The following is a 16,190-nucleotide window of genomic DNA, read 5'->3' as shown; positions in this document are numbered from 1 at the left end:
TCTCTTTAAAGACGTGTTTTTTTTCTCTCTCTCTTTTCATTGCTTGCACCACCACCCCAAGTTCAAATTAGATGAGAAATTAATTGCACGGAGAATGCGACGTGACGCGTCTCCGAAATAACTATGATTATTTGGCCAAATTGCATTTTCTTGTTTCTCATCACTCCGATGATGTGCCGGGTTGTTTTCACTCTCGCTTTTTCTTCTAATTAGCCAGTCAGGGGACGAGGCATTAAGTAAAAAGGTTTCGCTAATAAATTTCCACTTAACAAAGAGAATTCTTCTTCTCTCCCCTCAGCGGGTTCTGTTAACAGAAGAGCTTTCATTAAGCTCTGAGCAGGCAGCATCTCAAATCAACCTTTCTGGTGTTTACAGCAAATCAATGCACGTTATAAAAGCAGAGGACGGAAAAAAAAAAACGTTACAATATGGCTACTTCAATTAACAATGCATTGCCAACACAGAAATGCAGTATATGATATGCTATACACATATACAGCTCTGGAAAAATAAGAGACCGCTTTAAAATGATGAGTTTTTTTGATTTTACCAAATTGAAAACCTCTGGAATATAATCAAGAGGAAGATGGATGATCACAAACCATCAAACCAAACTGAACTGCATGAATTTGTAAAACAGGAGTGTAGAGCATTAAGTTATCCAAAAGCAGTGTGTAAGACTAGTGCAGACAAACCACATATAATCATAAGAGTCACATATAATCTCCCGGAATTCAGAACGAGTGCCCCAAGAGTGCACTGCACACAGACACGCACACAGGCGACAGACTTTTTTTTCTCTAATAGTGTGTGGGAAGGAGAGGGAGAAAACAGAGAGGGTTCTGATTGGCCTGTTCTCTGCAAAGAGTCTGTGAGACAGCCAATCAGTTTTTAGTGTGGGCGAGCAGTGTTTTTCCCCCCTCCCGGACGGGATTTGTTCAGTGAGTGAGAGAAAGCAGATCATGGCGGAGGCAATATTAATAATTATTGTAATATGCTATGAAATGTTTGTTGATGTTGTGCAATTTTTTGTGATATTGTAACTGTCAATTTTTGTCAAATAATTTTTTTTTTCCAAAAAAAAAAAAAAAAAGGGAAAGCAGAGGCAGGGCCTTTTTCAAAAAAGAAAAAAGAAAAAACTAATTTCACCTCTGAATACTCTAAATTTAATAAAAAAAAAAAAAGTAAAATGAATTAATATAACAGTAAAGTTTCGTTATCCTTTGGTGTGTGTGCAAGTTTTTTTTTTTTGGCGAGGGGGGGGTGGGCGATTGGGGGGGAGTAACCTCCCTGAAATCAACTTTTGCAACTTGGGATGTCTGCTAGTGGAGGAGAGAGAACATGCCAAGATGTATAGAAACTGTGATTAAAAACCAGGTTTTTTTCCCACCAAATATTGATTTCTGAACTCTTAAAACTTTATAAATATGAACCTGTTTTTTTTTTGCATTATTTGAGGTCTAAAAGCTCTACATCTTTTTTTTGTTTGTTATTTCAGTCATTTCTCACTTTCTGCAAATAAATGCTCGAAATGACAATATTTTTATTTGGAATCTGGGAGAAATGTTGTTTGTAGTTCATAGAATAGAGTTAATATGGAGAAACTGATTCAGAAGTGGTCTGAAGTGGTCTCTTAATTTGTTTCAGAGCTGTATATATAGCAAAGACTAAAGTTCTGTCTCTCATTTCCCGGAATCCGGGGGTACCAGCCTGAAATAATTTTTTTTTTTGTAAATTTTAGGATGTCAGTAATGATATGCAGTGTAGAAAGTCCAGAAGTGGAAAGTAACAAATTATATTTACTCACATTACTGTAATTGAGTAGATTTAATGAGTAATTTGTAAAATTTTAAGTAGTTTTTAAAATAGGTAATTTTACTTTTACTTTTACTTTTAAGTTCATTTTGACACAAGTAATTTACTTCGCTATGTTGAAAAACTCACCATTACTAAGTAACAAATTAAATGCTGGGGACAAGAAAACTAATTGTCTGAATTAAAAAAAAAAAGAGTTTTGTTCTCCATGCTAGCGCAGCTTAAATTTTCCCAGCAGTGTTTATTACGGTTAGCGGGAGAGACGCTGTGTGAATCAGGTCTGTATTCTGGGGTCTGTGTGCACGGCTCGGGGGAACCGGTGTTCTGTTGAGTTATGCTACTCATCGATATGTGCTTCTTTACAGCACTGTGCATGCGCCCACCAACAGTCTTTTTGTATTTTTTCATGTTTTTAATGATTATTCCTTAAGTTTTTATAAGGAACATTAAACAATCTGCTTGAATGTTGAAAAGCAAACATGTAAATAGCAGTTAAAGCATAGTAATGGCATGTTAAAAAAATAATAATGAACTGTAAAACTATAAAAATACGGGTTATAGTCACATATATGACCATAATCTTTTAACTTTTTAACAGTAAAGAAAAAAAAATGGATCGTAGAAACCTATGCCACTTGTTCTTGAAAATGTTTTATGGGGTGGTCTGAACAAATACTGCCTGAAAGGTCCAACTTATTATGTGGAATAATAGTTCATTAAAAACAATTTAATTTATGATTTGTACTTTTTTTTATTTAAATCAATTAAATAAAAGTAACTATGCAACTTTTACTCAAAGTAAATTTTAAATTGAGTACTTTTTTACTTTTACTCGAGTAGATTTTTAGACGGGTACTTTTACTTTTACTCGAGTAGAATTTTAGCAAATTTTAGTAAAGGTACTTTTACTCAATTACAATTTTTCAGTACTTTTTTTTTCCACCTGTGAGAAAGTCTACAGAGAGGTACAGTAATTCTTACCTTGAGTATGAGAGGAGAGGCAGGTTTTAACTCCAGGACGCCGGTGGGACTGAGCGGCTCGAACACAGGATCAGGGAAGTAGCTGAAGCTCTCGTTCACCACTATCAGAGCATCGACGTCGTCCATGTAGAAACCGATCTCGTCCGGTCTGCTGCCGCTCTCCGCAATGCCTCGCTCAGAGTGAGCCACAGACGGTGCCAAGCACACCATGACTGAGTTATTATAGACTGTGCAGTTCTGAGGAGGATGGGGAGGAGAGCATGGAGAGAACAGAGAGAAGAATTAATAAATAAATAACAATAAACTTATTCTAAATAAATCTGCCTTTAACACGTTCAGTGCAGTAGGGCAATATTTTAAACAACGCCGCCCCTCTCACATACTGTCTCCGGACCAGATCAAGAGCTGACTAAAAACCAGAGGAAAACAGCAAAACAACAGTAACTGGCCCTTTAATCAGGCAATTAAATGCCTTTTTTAATGGTACTAGTTACTTCTCCAAAAAAGTAAATTACTGAGTTACTCCACTATAAAAGTAACTAGTTACCAGTAAAAGTAACTATTGCATTACTTTTTTGTTACTCACCCCCATAACCCCCACCTCCCCACCCCCGGCTAGATGAATGGAGTGCACGACAGCAAAGGACCTCAGTGAGTTTAAAATAGTGTCGGTATTTCAATCTGGAAAAAGCTGTTTTGCCACTGGAGTTCTCCTCACTCGTAGGGTGACCAAACGTCCGTATTTCCCGGGTCATGTCCGTATTTCACGTCCTGCTCTCCTGGGCATTCCGGGTTTTTTTCAAAAAGTAAGGAAATGTCCTGGTTTTTAAATGACCTTAATGGGACCATTAAATGTACAGGCACTAGGGCACTGCGCACGGTGCTGCGTGTGACATAATCCCTGAGTTGCGTCAGTGAGAGCAGCCCTGTTGCCGTGAGCCCCGCCCACAACACTCACAGTGCAGTCTCTCACACTCAGCACACACACCGCTCCACCAACACCGTGCCCACAGCCACCGCTGACTGACCCCGCCCCGTATTTACAGATCAGGATGTAAATATAATTGTCTTCAGTGTGACACGAAATAAATATTGAATTTAACACAGTCTCAGTCAGTCTCTCACCTCATTCACCACGTAGCCTGTCACCCACCTCCTCCACAGTGTCTGCGGGGTGTCGGTGTCTGCGGGGTGTCGGAAATGGTAACGGCTTTATAGTGACAGCCAGAGTAATTAATTAGATTACTCGTTACCGAAAAAAAAACAAGAAGAGCCTGTTGGTGTGTATTGGCTGATATCTCCAGGGTTTGTGACGGACCGCCAACCTCCACGAGCCAGAGGAGGGCGGGGACAGAAGGAGGGCAGGAGAGTTAGCTAGCTGGCTATGCTAACATCCAAACTGTCTGCCTGGGTTTAGTGCCTGGAGCGACTGGTGCTGTTTGCCCAGATAGCCGTTGCTCTAGGCGCTAACCCAACAGAGCCGGTGAACGATCGCTCTAGGCAAAGACAGGATGTTAGCATAGCCAGGATGTTAGCATAGCCAGGATGTTAGCATAGCCAGCTAGCTACTGAAAAAACAACAAGAGCCTGTTGGTCACTGAAAAAACTGGGCTAAAAAATTGTGTAGTGTGAACCAGGCATTACATATAGACAAATGTAACACATGCATATGCAATACAGTAAATGACTAATGGAATAACAGTAATTTTTTTTTTTTCATAAAATATAAAAAAGGTTTCATATTCAGCTCTTTACTCGGATATAAGGTTTTAGGAAAACCTTCACTGGTTAAGTATATGAAGGATCTTCAGACTTTTTTTTGTTTATAAAGTAATTATTTAAGAAATTTAAAGCAAATGGTTCTCTTATAGATCCAAAAATGATTCTTCTATGGCATCGTTCATCAGAACCCTGTTCAGTATTTTAAACAGTATATTTGATGACGTGAATAAAAATGTAGGATACTCACATGGAAAGATTCAGCAGTACCATACTTGGCTCGAATCTTGGGTTCTTTGATGGTGGCCAAATTGGTACCACTGACGGTCAGAGGAATTCCACCACTATAAAAAAAAACAAAAAAAAACATAAAAAACATTTTTTTGAAATTGAAAACGTTCAGTTTCCAAGAATATAAGCCTACAGGAGTTGGACAATGAAACTGAAACACCTGTCATTTTAGTGTGTGAGGTTTCATGGCTAAATTGGAGCAGCCTGATGGCCAATCCTTATTAATTGCACATTATTGCACCAGTAAGAGCAGTAAGAGTGTGAAGGTTCAATTAGCAGGGTAAGAGCACAGTTTTACTGCTCAAAATATTGCAATGCACACTATAACATTATGGGTGACATACCAGAGTTCAAAAGAGGACAAATTGTTGTTGGTGCACGTCTTTCTGGCACATCTGTGACCAAGAAAGCAAAGCTTTGTGATGTATCAAGAGCCACGGTATCCAGGGTAATGTCAGCATGTCACCACCAAGAAGGACGAACAACATCCAACAGGATTAACTGTGGACACTGCAAGAGAAAGCTATCTGAAAGGGATGTTCAGGTGCTAACCCGGATTGTATCCAAAAAACATAAAATCACGGCTGATCAAATCACGCAGAATTCAATGTCAACTCACCTCAACTCTCCTGTTTCCACCAGAACTGTCCGTCACCACAATAAATGATTGTGGTCTAAAACCAGGTGTTTCAGTTTCATTGAGTATTGAGTAGTGTGTGTATATGTAATGTATTGTAATCTGTTGTCTACCTGGCGATGCTCCAGTCCGGCTCTATGTGCAGAACCGTAGGGTCTTCCGTGTAGTTGAACTTCACTTCAGGGTTTCGTAACTCTGCAGCATCGATGTCCACCATCACCGGAGTGCTTCCTGGGTTCCCCCCCGCTGGAGTCACACATACGATCTCTTTAGCACTCCGCCTGAGAAACACGACCATGTGACGTGACAACATCATGAGTGACAGCAGATCAGATGGAAGGCCTGCATGCATTCAACTCAAAATCTCATTTACGTTTTTACAAGCTAATATGATCTGATAACTTCCTGTAGCTTTGGGTCAGACCTGAACTTTGTCTGGAAGAATTTTAGCCCGTTGTTCCTGGCAGAAATGACACAGTCGCTTTACATCAAAATATTCTGTATATTAGCTGAAGTTGGGTGATGCAACAGGACAATGACCCAAAACACTGGAGCACTGGTTGACTTATGAATTGACTTAAGGAGGGACGTACCCTTGAGGCATCCAAGGAATACGATAGAGACAAACCCCCAATCTCTGTCGTGCTCCAGTGTTTTGGGTCATTGTCCTGTTGCATCACCCAACTTCAGCTGATGTACAGACTCTCTCACATTATCCTGTAGAATATTTTGATGTACAGCGTCTGTGTCTGTGTCTTCCCCATGCTTAATAGCTTTATTTCTAAATTTTATTTCTAAATACAGTAGAAATAAAACTGTCTAAATCTAAACTACTGATCTGTATATTGTTCCCACAAGATTGTTTTGTGGGAAGAAAAAAACATAATTTAAATTCGCCGTGCTTGATTGACAGTAAAAGTGTAAAATGAATGTAAATTGAATAATTAAACACATGTACAAGCAATCAAACTGAAATTACAGGCAGAAACTCACTTCTTAAAGCGACAAGGCTGGCGACCGATGTTAACGGTCACTAAGCTGCCAGCGTTCAGGTGGTTTCCCTCAATGGTGATCCTGGTGCCCCCAGAGAGAGGACCCTGAGAGGGCTGCACTCGAGTGAAGAACGGGGTCTGGAGTGAAGAGACACAAAAACACAAAGGAGTCAAGATTTCAGTACAACAGTAGTCCTGAGTATAACCAGTGTCTCAATTATTATTTATAAAATCTATTAAATGTCAACACAAAAGTCAGTCCATCCAACCTCACCATAAACATCCATCCAACCTCATCTAAATATCCGGCCAACCTTACCAATATATCCAGCCAACCTCATCTAAATATCTGGGCAACCTCACCATAAACATCTAACCAGCCTCATCTAAATATCTGGCCAACCTCACCATAAACATCCAACCAACCTCATCTAAATATCCGGCCAACCTAACCAATATATCCAGCCAACCTTACCTAAATATCCAGCCAACATCACCATAAACATCCAACCAACATTAACAAAAAATCTGGCCAACCTCACCATAACATCCAGCCAACCTCACCATAACATCCAGCCAACCTCACCATAAACATCTAACCAAGCTCACCATAAACATCCAACCAACATTAACAAAAAATCCGGCCAACCTTACCTAAATATCCAGCTAACCTCACCGAAACATCCAGCCAACCTCACCACAACATCCAGCCAACCTCACTACAACATCCAGCCAACCTCACCATACACATCCAGCCAACCTCAACATACACATCCAATCAACCTTACTACAACATGCAGCCAACCTCACCATAAACATCTAACCAACCTTACCAAAACTCCTAGCTAACCTCACCAAAACATTCAAGCAACCCCACTACAACATCCAGCCAACCTCATCTAAATATCTGGCCAACCTTACCTCAGTATCCAGCCAACCTCACCATAAACATCCAGCCAACACTAACAAAAAATCTGGCCAACCTTACATAAATATCCAACCAACCTTACCAAAACATCCAAACAACATCACCAAAACATCCAACCAACCTCACCCTAAATATCCAGCTAACCTCACCAAAACATCCAACTAACCTCACTAAAACATCCAGGCAATGTCTCTATAAAAATCCAGCACACCTCAGTACAACATCCAACCAAACTTACCAAAATATCCAGCCAACCTCTCCACAACATCCAGCCACCCTCCCCATAAACATTCAGCCAGCCTCACCACAAACATCCAACCAACCTTACCAAACATTTAGCCAATTCCACCAATATGTCCAGCCCAACTCACCATAACATCCAGCCAAACTCACCATAAACATCCAGCCAACCTCACCAAAATATCCTCACTAAAACAACCAGCTAGCCTGAACAAAACATCCAGCCAACCTCCCTAAAAAATGTAGCCAATCTCACCACAACATCCAGCCAACATCACCACAACATCCAGCCAACCTCAACAAAACATCCAGGCAACCTCAACAAGCAAATCATCTAGTCTACCTTACAGAACATCGTAGCATAAATGTTAATCAGAACAGTGAGGTATGTTTAATTAAATGCTTACCACAAAAGTGAATCCTCGTGGTGACAGTGCTCTGTAGTCTGGTAGACAGTCTCTGACGCACACCTCTACCTGAGCCTCCTGCACACGGTACCCTGTAGCATCGTTTATCTGACACACAATCCTGAAAAAAAAAGAAAGATCAATCAATTCCTGGAAAATATAACTGTTATATAGCTGGTTAAAATGGAATATATAATTTAAAAACACTGACTTTGAAATTGCACTTCTAATAATTAGTATTTTGGTAGGATTATATTATAGAAACATAATGCGACCTTTATTGTTTTCTGAAGCGTAATTATTACATTTTTATGAGTAAATGTCAATACATTTTCTTAAAAAAAAAAGAGTCCATATGGTGTTGAATTAACTCTAAATTGTTAACTGTAATTGTTGCTGTAGTTATTTTAACACTATAATACGTTGGACCATATGTCATCTAGGACAGTGTTAAATTCAACTCTTAGAGAGTTAATTTAACACTGTCAATTTTACTGTGTACCTCTCTGCACTAATGTACTCCTCCTCTACAGGAATGCATGGCACCTTTCCCAGCCGGACTCCGTTCTGGATGTCTGTGAACTGCAAACCCAGGTTCTCTCCAGTGATGGTGAGCCTTGTTCCGCCCTGCCGTGGACCCGTCTCTGGAAACAACTGTGAAGAAGAAAGCAAAAAACATTACAGTCGGGTAGAAAGTTGAATAAGTTTCACTTGGTGTTTAGTGGAAAGTTTGAGAAAGGTCTCTTGGTGTTGGGTTAAAAGTTGGATAAGGATCTATTGGTGTTGGGTTGGAACTTGGGTAAGGGTCTTTTAGTGTTGGATTGGAAGTTGGATAAGGGTCTCTAGGTGTTTCGGTTAGAAGTTGGATAAGGGTCTATTGGTGTTCCGGTTAGAAGTTGGATAAGGGTCTATTGGTGTTGGGTTGAAAGTTGGATAAGGGTTTCTTGGTGTTGGATTGGAAGTTAGATAAGGGTCTCTTGGTGTTTGAGTTACAAGTTGGATATGGGTCTTTTAGAGTTTCAGTTGGAAGTTGGATAAGAGTTCCTTGGTGTTGGGTTAGAAATTGGATGAGGGTCTATTGGTGTTGGGTTATAAGTTAGATAAGGGTCTATTGGTGTTGGATTGGAAGTTGGATAAGGATCTATTGGTGTTGGGTTGGAAGTTGGATAAGGGTCTATTGGTGTTGGATTGGAAGTTGGATAAGGGTCATTTGGTGTTGGGTTGAAAGTTGAATAAGGGTCTCTTGGTGTTGGGTTGAAAGTTAAATAAGGGTCTCTTGGTGTTGGGTAGGAAGTTAGATAAGGGTCTCTTGGTGTTGCTTAGGATGTTGGATAAAGGTCTCTTGGTTTTGGTAGGAAGTTGGATAAGGGTCTCTTGGTGTCAGTTGGAAGTTGGATAAGGGTCTCTTGGTGTTGGATTGGAAGTTGGATAAGGGTCTATTGGTATTGGATTGGAAGTTGGATAAGGGTCTATTGGTGTCGGGTTGAAAGTTAGATAAGGGTCTCCTGGATAAGGGTAGGAAGTTGGATAAGGGTCTCTTGGTGTCAGTTGGAAGTTGGATAAGGATCTTTTGGTGTTGGATTGGAAGTTGAATAAGGGTCTATTGGTGTTGGATTGGAAGTTGGATAAGGGTCTATTGGTGTCGGGTTGAAAGTTAGATAAGGGTCTCCTGGATAAGGGTTGGAAGTTGGATAAGGGTCCATTGGTGTTGGATTGGAAGTTGGATAAAGGTCTATTGGTGTTGGATTGGAAGTTGGATAAAGGTTCTCTTGGTGTCGGTTGGAAGTTGGATAAGATTTTTTGTGGTGCTGGATTGAAACTTGGGTAAGGCTCTCTTGGTGTTGGGCTTAAAGATGGATAAGGGTTTTTTGGTGTTAGATTGGGAGGTGGATAAGGGTTTCACACTCTCAGTTTTAGTGTGTATAGATCAAAATAGTTCATATAATAACTGAAGAGTTCACTTCCAAACACAGATAAGTGCTATCCTATAAACATACCTTTATCTGTTTTGGCTAATTAACCATTTAATTAATGTAACTTGCCATGCCAGTAATTTACGAGTATTTTTTAATGAATTCTTTAAGCTTCTTACACATGAACAGCATAAAGAACCCCTCACCCTCAGTCCACGGAAAACATCTTATATTTTAATAGAGATAAATCACCCTCAGCCCGGGAAAGCAGAACCCCTGAACAGCCTGGGCCGTGAGAACCCCTCATACACACATGATTCCATCCTGTAATTGAAATGCATTACCCAGCTCCCACATCCCTGCTCTACGGCCCCACGCTGCACGGTGGCAGGGTAATGTGATTTATTTAGCTGGATTATTCCCCGTAATGAGGACAGGTGTGGTGTGACAAAACAAATATGGAGACTGATGTGCAGCGGTATCAGCGGGACCGCGCTCTCTAACAATCATCATCAGGTCGTTACAGGTAATCTCTGAATCCAGAGCTCCCCGAAACCTTCTCTTCTTCATAAATAAAGACATTAGAACAATAGGCTATTTTACTTTTAACTAGGGCTGTTAATTGATTCAAAAAAATATATATTGATTTTCTGTGATTAATCACGTTTTATCTTAACACTAAAATATTTTATAATGTATATTTAAATCTAAAATAACAGAATCAATGAACAATAATCACCATGGGATTTTATTCTTATTCCAATAAGTTTAATTGTATCGTTCTTTGTGAAATATGTTTAACTATCAGCAGAACTCAAAAAAGACAACACCAAAACAAAACAAAATATGATCCTTAAGAAGATAAAAGGGTGGATTAAACAGGTAAAAGAGGAATATTGTAAACTTTACACAAGCAGCAACATGTTTGTGGTTATACATAAGAAGTAATCTACCTTCTAAACTGATGCTTTGTTCACATCCTTAAAAACTTAAATATTGTTAAAAGATACTAGAAAAGATAAATACAGCTAAAACTGCTTTTAAAAAAGATTGATAAAGCTAAAAACTGCTACAAACACAGCTAAAACCAGCTAAAATTGGCTAAAAACTGTTAAACACAGCTTAAAACAACTAAAATATTATATACTGCACTTCTTTTAACACATATCTTAAACTAATTTGTATTTTAATCAACATCTAATTCTAATTGACCTTCTTAACCTCTAATACATTCCTATATAATGTTAAATACAACTAAAATAAACTGAAACTGTTAAAAAACTGCTAAAACACCAGTAAAAAAAATAATCAGCTAAAGAGTGCTAAAAACATTAAATAAAATAAATAAAAACGTTAAATACAGCTAAAAACAACTAAAAATGCTAAATACTTCTTTTAACACATACCTTAAACTACTATTTAATTTAATTAAAATTTAATTCTAATTGACCTTCTGAACCTTTACTACATTTCTATACTCTGTTAAATACAACTAAAAGCTACTAAAACTGTTAAAAATAGCGAAGAACGTCTTTAAAATGCTAAATACAGAAAGTGATAAAACACCAAAAACAATCAGCTAAAGACTGCTAAAAACAGCTACAAACACAAAACCTCGAATGCATTCCCATATACTGTTACATACAACTAAAATCTACTAACCTGTTAAAAAACTGCTACAAATAGCTAAAATTGGCTAAAAACTGTTAAATACAGCTAAAAACAACTAAAATGCTAAATACTTCTTTTAACACATACCATCAATTTTTTATTTAATTAAAATTTTATTCTAGTTGACCTTCTAAACATCGAATGCATTCCCATATACTGTTACATACAACTAAAATCTACAAAAACTGTTAAAAAAAAACTGCAGAAAATAGGTTAAAATCTGCTAAACTACTAAAAAATACTGCACTATTGTTACACATATGTGTAATTTAGTTGCTATAATCAGGAAACTCTCACATGGGGACGCTGTATTTACAGCAATGTTCTGTATTTGACTGAACCATCCAGGTACTGTTGAAATTTTCCTGTAAAATATCATTTTTATTACTGGTCAGGGGTCATGGTTTAAGTTTCCTGGTCTCACCTTGGTGATTTTGGGGTGTGTACAGCGGCTGTTGCTGATGCTGGGGTGCATCCAGGTGCTTTCTGCCGGAGCGCACTCCTGTCTGAGAGAGCACTTCTTTTCCTGAACACACCAGCCGCAGTCGAACCGCGGGTCAGCCTTCAGACACATCCCACAGCTGTCCCTCAGAGCATAGCATTTATACAGGTGTGCTGCGGAGAGAGAAAAAAAATGAGATAAGAAACTTCTGTTCATTATAAAATTAAAAGAATACACAGTCACATCCACAATGTTAAAATCTCAGTGTTAAACAATCCACAGTGTTGGTGTTATTACTTTTCTCACAGAAAAGTCAAGGCTGGAAAATACAGGAAGTTTTAATCCCTTAAAAGACGCACCTAACATATTTTAATTTCCCAAATATTGTCAGTGCACCTTATAATCCAGTGTTTCATATCTATGAATTCTAGCAGTTAGGTTATAAGAAGCAGTAAAGCCACTCTGCTGAAGTACAGCGTTATACAGGAGCTTTAGTGAAGTTTCTCCAGCACCAAGGCTGGAGCAGTATTATTAGCATTAGCTGCTAACCGCAGCGCTAGCTCTTTCACTGTTCAGAGGTAAATATATCAGACTGTAGCCTGTGCATTTACCGTGTTAAAACATGCTACGTGGGACGAGCCACTAGCTGATAGCGCCCAGGCTTCCCAGAACACTCAGGGTTCCTCAGTGTTGCGCTGTCGGGCGGTATTAACTAACGCTAAGCTCTGCTAACTGCGGCTAGCGCTGCTGCTAACCGCACTGTTGAAAATATTGAAAGCATAAGCTTACTGTAAATAAACGCAAGCTCTTTACTCACCCAAATAAACAGTTTTCAGGAGAGAAATCTGTGTAGATTAAGATCCTTTGCTCGTTTGACTTTGAAAGAAAATGTTTTTTATTTAAGACTTTTTATTTAAGAGCAAAAAAAAGGGAATCGTGTGCACGCTGAACAGAATATCTCTCTAAAGCTTCATTTTTCTCCTCCTGGGTGTTTTTTTTTTTTTTTTTTTTCAGTTCTCCTCACGTGCTGTGTGAATTTCCTGCGGCTTTTGTTTTTGCTCGAGTGAGGCTTTTGCGCTCTAGTTTTGAAAGAGGCGGGGTCTCCAGGGTTAGTGACAGACTGCCTACCTCCAAGACCTGGAAGAGGGCGGTCATTCTGGACACTAAACCCGGGCTAACAGAGCCGAAGAACGGGTTGTTTGGATGTTAGCCTAGCTAGTTAGCTAACTCTCCTGCTGTCCTTATTTCTCCGCACTCTTTTGCCTCTTGGAGGTAGGCAGTCCGTCACAAACCCTGGAGATATCCGCCAATATTATCCACTGAGGGGAGCGACCCTGACCCCGCCCCCAAACTGCCAAAACCACCCCTTTCAAAAACACCCGGGAGGAGAAAAATGAAGCTCGAGAGAGATATTCTCTTCAGTGCACACATGATTCCCTTTTTTTTGCTCTTAAATAAAATACATCTTCTTTCAAAGTCAAACGAGCACTGGATCATAATCTACATCGATTTCACTCCTGAGAACTGTTTATTTGGGAGAGTAAAGCGCTTCAGTTTATTTACAGCAAGCTTGTAATTCCAATATTTTCAACAGTGCGGTTAACAGCAGTGCTAGCCACAATTAGCGGCACTTAGCACTAGTAAATGCAGCCCGACATCGCTACACTGAGGAACCCTAAGTGTTCCAGTAAGCCAGGGCGCTATATACGGTTTTAACACGGTAAACATGCAGACTACAGTCCGATATACTCACCTCTAAACAGTGAAGAAGCTAGTGCTGCAGTTAGCGGCTAATGCTAATACTGCTCCAGCCTTGGTGCTGGAGAAACTTCACTAAAACTCCTGTGTAATGCCGTACTACAGCTTTACTGCTCTTTAAATTCATACATAAGCCATGACTACAATTTTTAAAGGATTGAAAATTCCTGTATTTTCCAGCCTTGTTTGGGCATTTTTACTCCAGTTTTTTGGCACTAAACCCGGGCTAACAGTGCTGAAGAGCGGGTTGTTTGGATGTTAGCCTAGCTAGTTAGCTTACTCTCCTGCTGTCCTTATTTCTCCGCCCTCCTGCGGCTCTTGGAGGTAGGCGGTCCGTCACAAACCCTGGAGATATCGCTGAGGGAGGCGACCCTGACCCCGCCCCCAAACTGTCAAAACCACCCATTTTTTAAAACTCGAGCAAGGCTTTTGCAAAAAAACAAAAGCTGTAGGTAATTCGCATGGTGTGCGAGGAGAACTGTGAATTTGAGAGAAAAATAAAACAACCAGGATGAGAAAAAAGATGCTTGAGAGCAATAATGCAAAACGTTTAAATACGCTGGTAAATTTTTTTCACCTGGTATTTTTGCCAAATTAAATTGACATGACGACATAAACACCCTTGTTCCTTACTATTGTCGCTTTATGTATAAAAATAGACCAGACAATAGATGTTCATTGGTAGTGCTCCTTACATTACAGTGCACCTTATTGTCCGTAAAATAAAGGTACAATGAACGCAGCCCAGGCAAGGAGAGCACTAATTTGAGAAGAAGCTGAGAGGTCCATGGTCACACTGGAGGAGCCGCAGAGATCCACAGATCAGGTGGGAGAATCTGTCCACAGGATAACTGTTAGTCAAGTACTCCACAAATCTGGCCTTGACCCCTGAAAGGGGTCCTCCTTAGCAGGGACAGCTAGGTAGCTGGTCAGAACCCATGACATTTCAGTAAAACTAATATTAAAAATATATATACTGTGGCTGAAGAACAGAGCCCTAAAGCTTTACCAGAGACAGCATCTTCATCTGCTGCATTCAGTCTAGCGCTAATCTGATTAGCAGCAGCCCTTCTTATACACTGTGCTAATTAAACCAAATCAAACGAATGATTTAATTACATTTACATTTCCAATTTACATCAGGGTAAAAACCTGCATGGATAAATTTAAATTCTTTCATAAAATAAAAAGGAGATGAGCAGAGAGAGGAAAGAGGAGTCAGACGAAGGGAAGTGGGGTTAAATTAATAGAGAGAGTGAGAGAACACGCAGTTAAACTTAGTGTTTGAGTTATGGTTGGGTTAAGGTTATGGTTAAATGTCTGGAACAGAACAGCTCTTGTGTCTGTTCACTTCAATTTAACACAGGAACCATAAACAACCTACCAAAACTTAATAAATAATACATGACCTTCAATAAACTGTCATTAGCTTTGCACATACGTGATAAACAAGAAGCAAAATCATCTGATCTAAACTTCTTAACCCTTTCCACCTCACGACCCACCTGTTCATAGCAAGTCATACTTATAACAGCCAAGAACAACACGGAAATAATTAAAGAGAGCTTTTTTTTTGTTTATTTATTTATTTATTTCATCTGCATCAGGTGCCCTTGGCTCAGATGCCATTACTTATGTCATTGGTATATACTGTATATATTTTTTGTATTATTATTATTATTATTATTATTATTATTATTATTATTATTATGTCTTTATAATGTTTGTAGTTTGTTGTTTATCGTAACATAATTAAGATTATTTATTATTTTGTTTTCTCCACCTATACATACGTAAAATTGGCTGACGCACCTTTAAACATATTGTCTCCAGTGGGATGGGTGGTGTGAAGCTCCGTAGCAGGCGCGATGGTAATGGAAATATTTTTTTTTTTTAATCAATTAGTTCATTTAATGTGATCTTCCAAAAGCCCACAAAATCCAGCACAGTAGTATTTCATTGCAGTCCTCCATCAACATAAAGTCACACTTTACCGTAAAGAAAATGTTAACTGGCTCTCATGACCTACAACACTGTGGACAATCATCCATTCATCACATGTAGCCAGTGAACGCCCAAGAGAAGGTAGCCTTTGTGGGCAAGACTACACACTGATGGTAAGTGAGGGTTACCATAATCTTAAAGGACCAATAAGAATAATATTTTCAGTAGTAAATGACACAAGATCAAGATGTATCAGCAGATTTTAAGGACACATGCACTGGCAGCCAATACGGCCTCTGACTTCACCTGCTGCCCATCTCCCAACACTATCTCCAACCCCGAGGTTGCCAATACCTAACAGCGAATGATTGGTGGTGCAGCATGGAAGCTAGCAAGCGGGCTGGTTTAGCTGAAACCTTAGCTGCTACACAGCCTAAAAAGTCTCAGCATTT

The 16,190-nt window shown here is 39.3% G+C and overlaps 1 protein-coding gene across 1 annotated transcript in view; it reads right to left on the bottom strand.

The window, feature by feature from the left end:
- plxna1a (plexin A1a) overlaps window positions 1–16,190 on the bottom strand; it is a 208,318-nt gene that overhangs the window by 31,616 nt on the left and 160,512 nt on the right. The window contains exons 12-18 of the mRNA XM_022677283.2: window positions 12,019–12,209; window positions 8,513–8,664; window positions 8,011–8,131; window positions 6,437–6,573; window positions 5,557–5,724; window positions 4,766–4,859; window positions 2,797–3,033 (exon numbers count right to left, since the gene is read on the bottom strand). Coding sequence (XP_022533004.2) covers window positions 2,797–3,033; window positions 4,766–4,859; window positions 5,557–5,724; window positions 6,437–6,573; window positions 8,011–8,131; window positions 8,513–8,664; window positions 12,019–12,209 — 1,100 coding nt within the window. The remainder of the gene's footprint in view (window positions 1–2,796; window positions 3,034–4,765; window positions 4,860–5,556; window positions 5,725–6,436; window positions 6,574–8,010; window positions 8,132–8,512; window positions 8,665–12,018; window positions 12,210–16,190) is intronic.

Source organism: Astyanax mexicanus, chromosome 13 (genome assembly GCF_023375975.1).
Source record: "Astyanax mexicanus isolate ESR-SI-001 chromosome 13, AstMex3_surface, whole genome shotgun sequence".
Lineage (NCBI taxonomy): Eukaryota > Metazoa > Chordata > Actinopteri > Characiformes > Acestrorhamphidae > Astyanax > Astyanax mexicanus.
The sequence above is the reverse complement of the archived record's forward strand: the minus strand, read 5'-3'. Positions and strand labels throughout refer to the sequence as shown.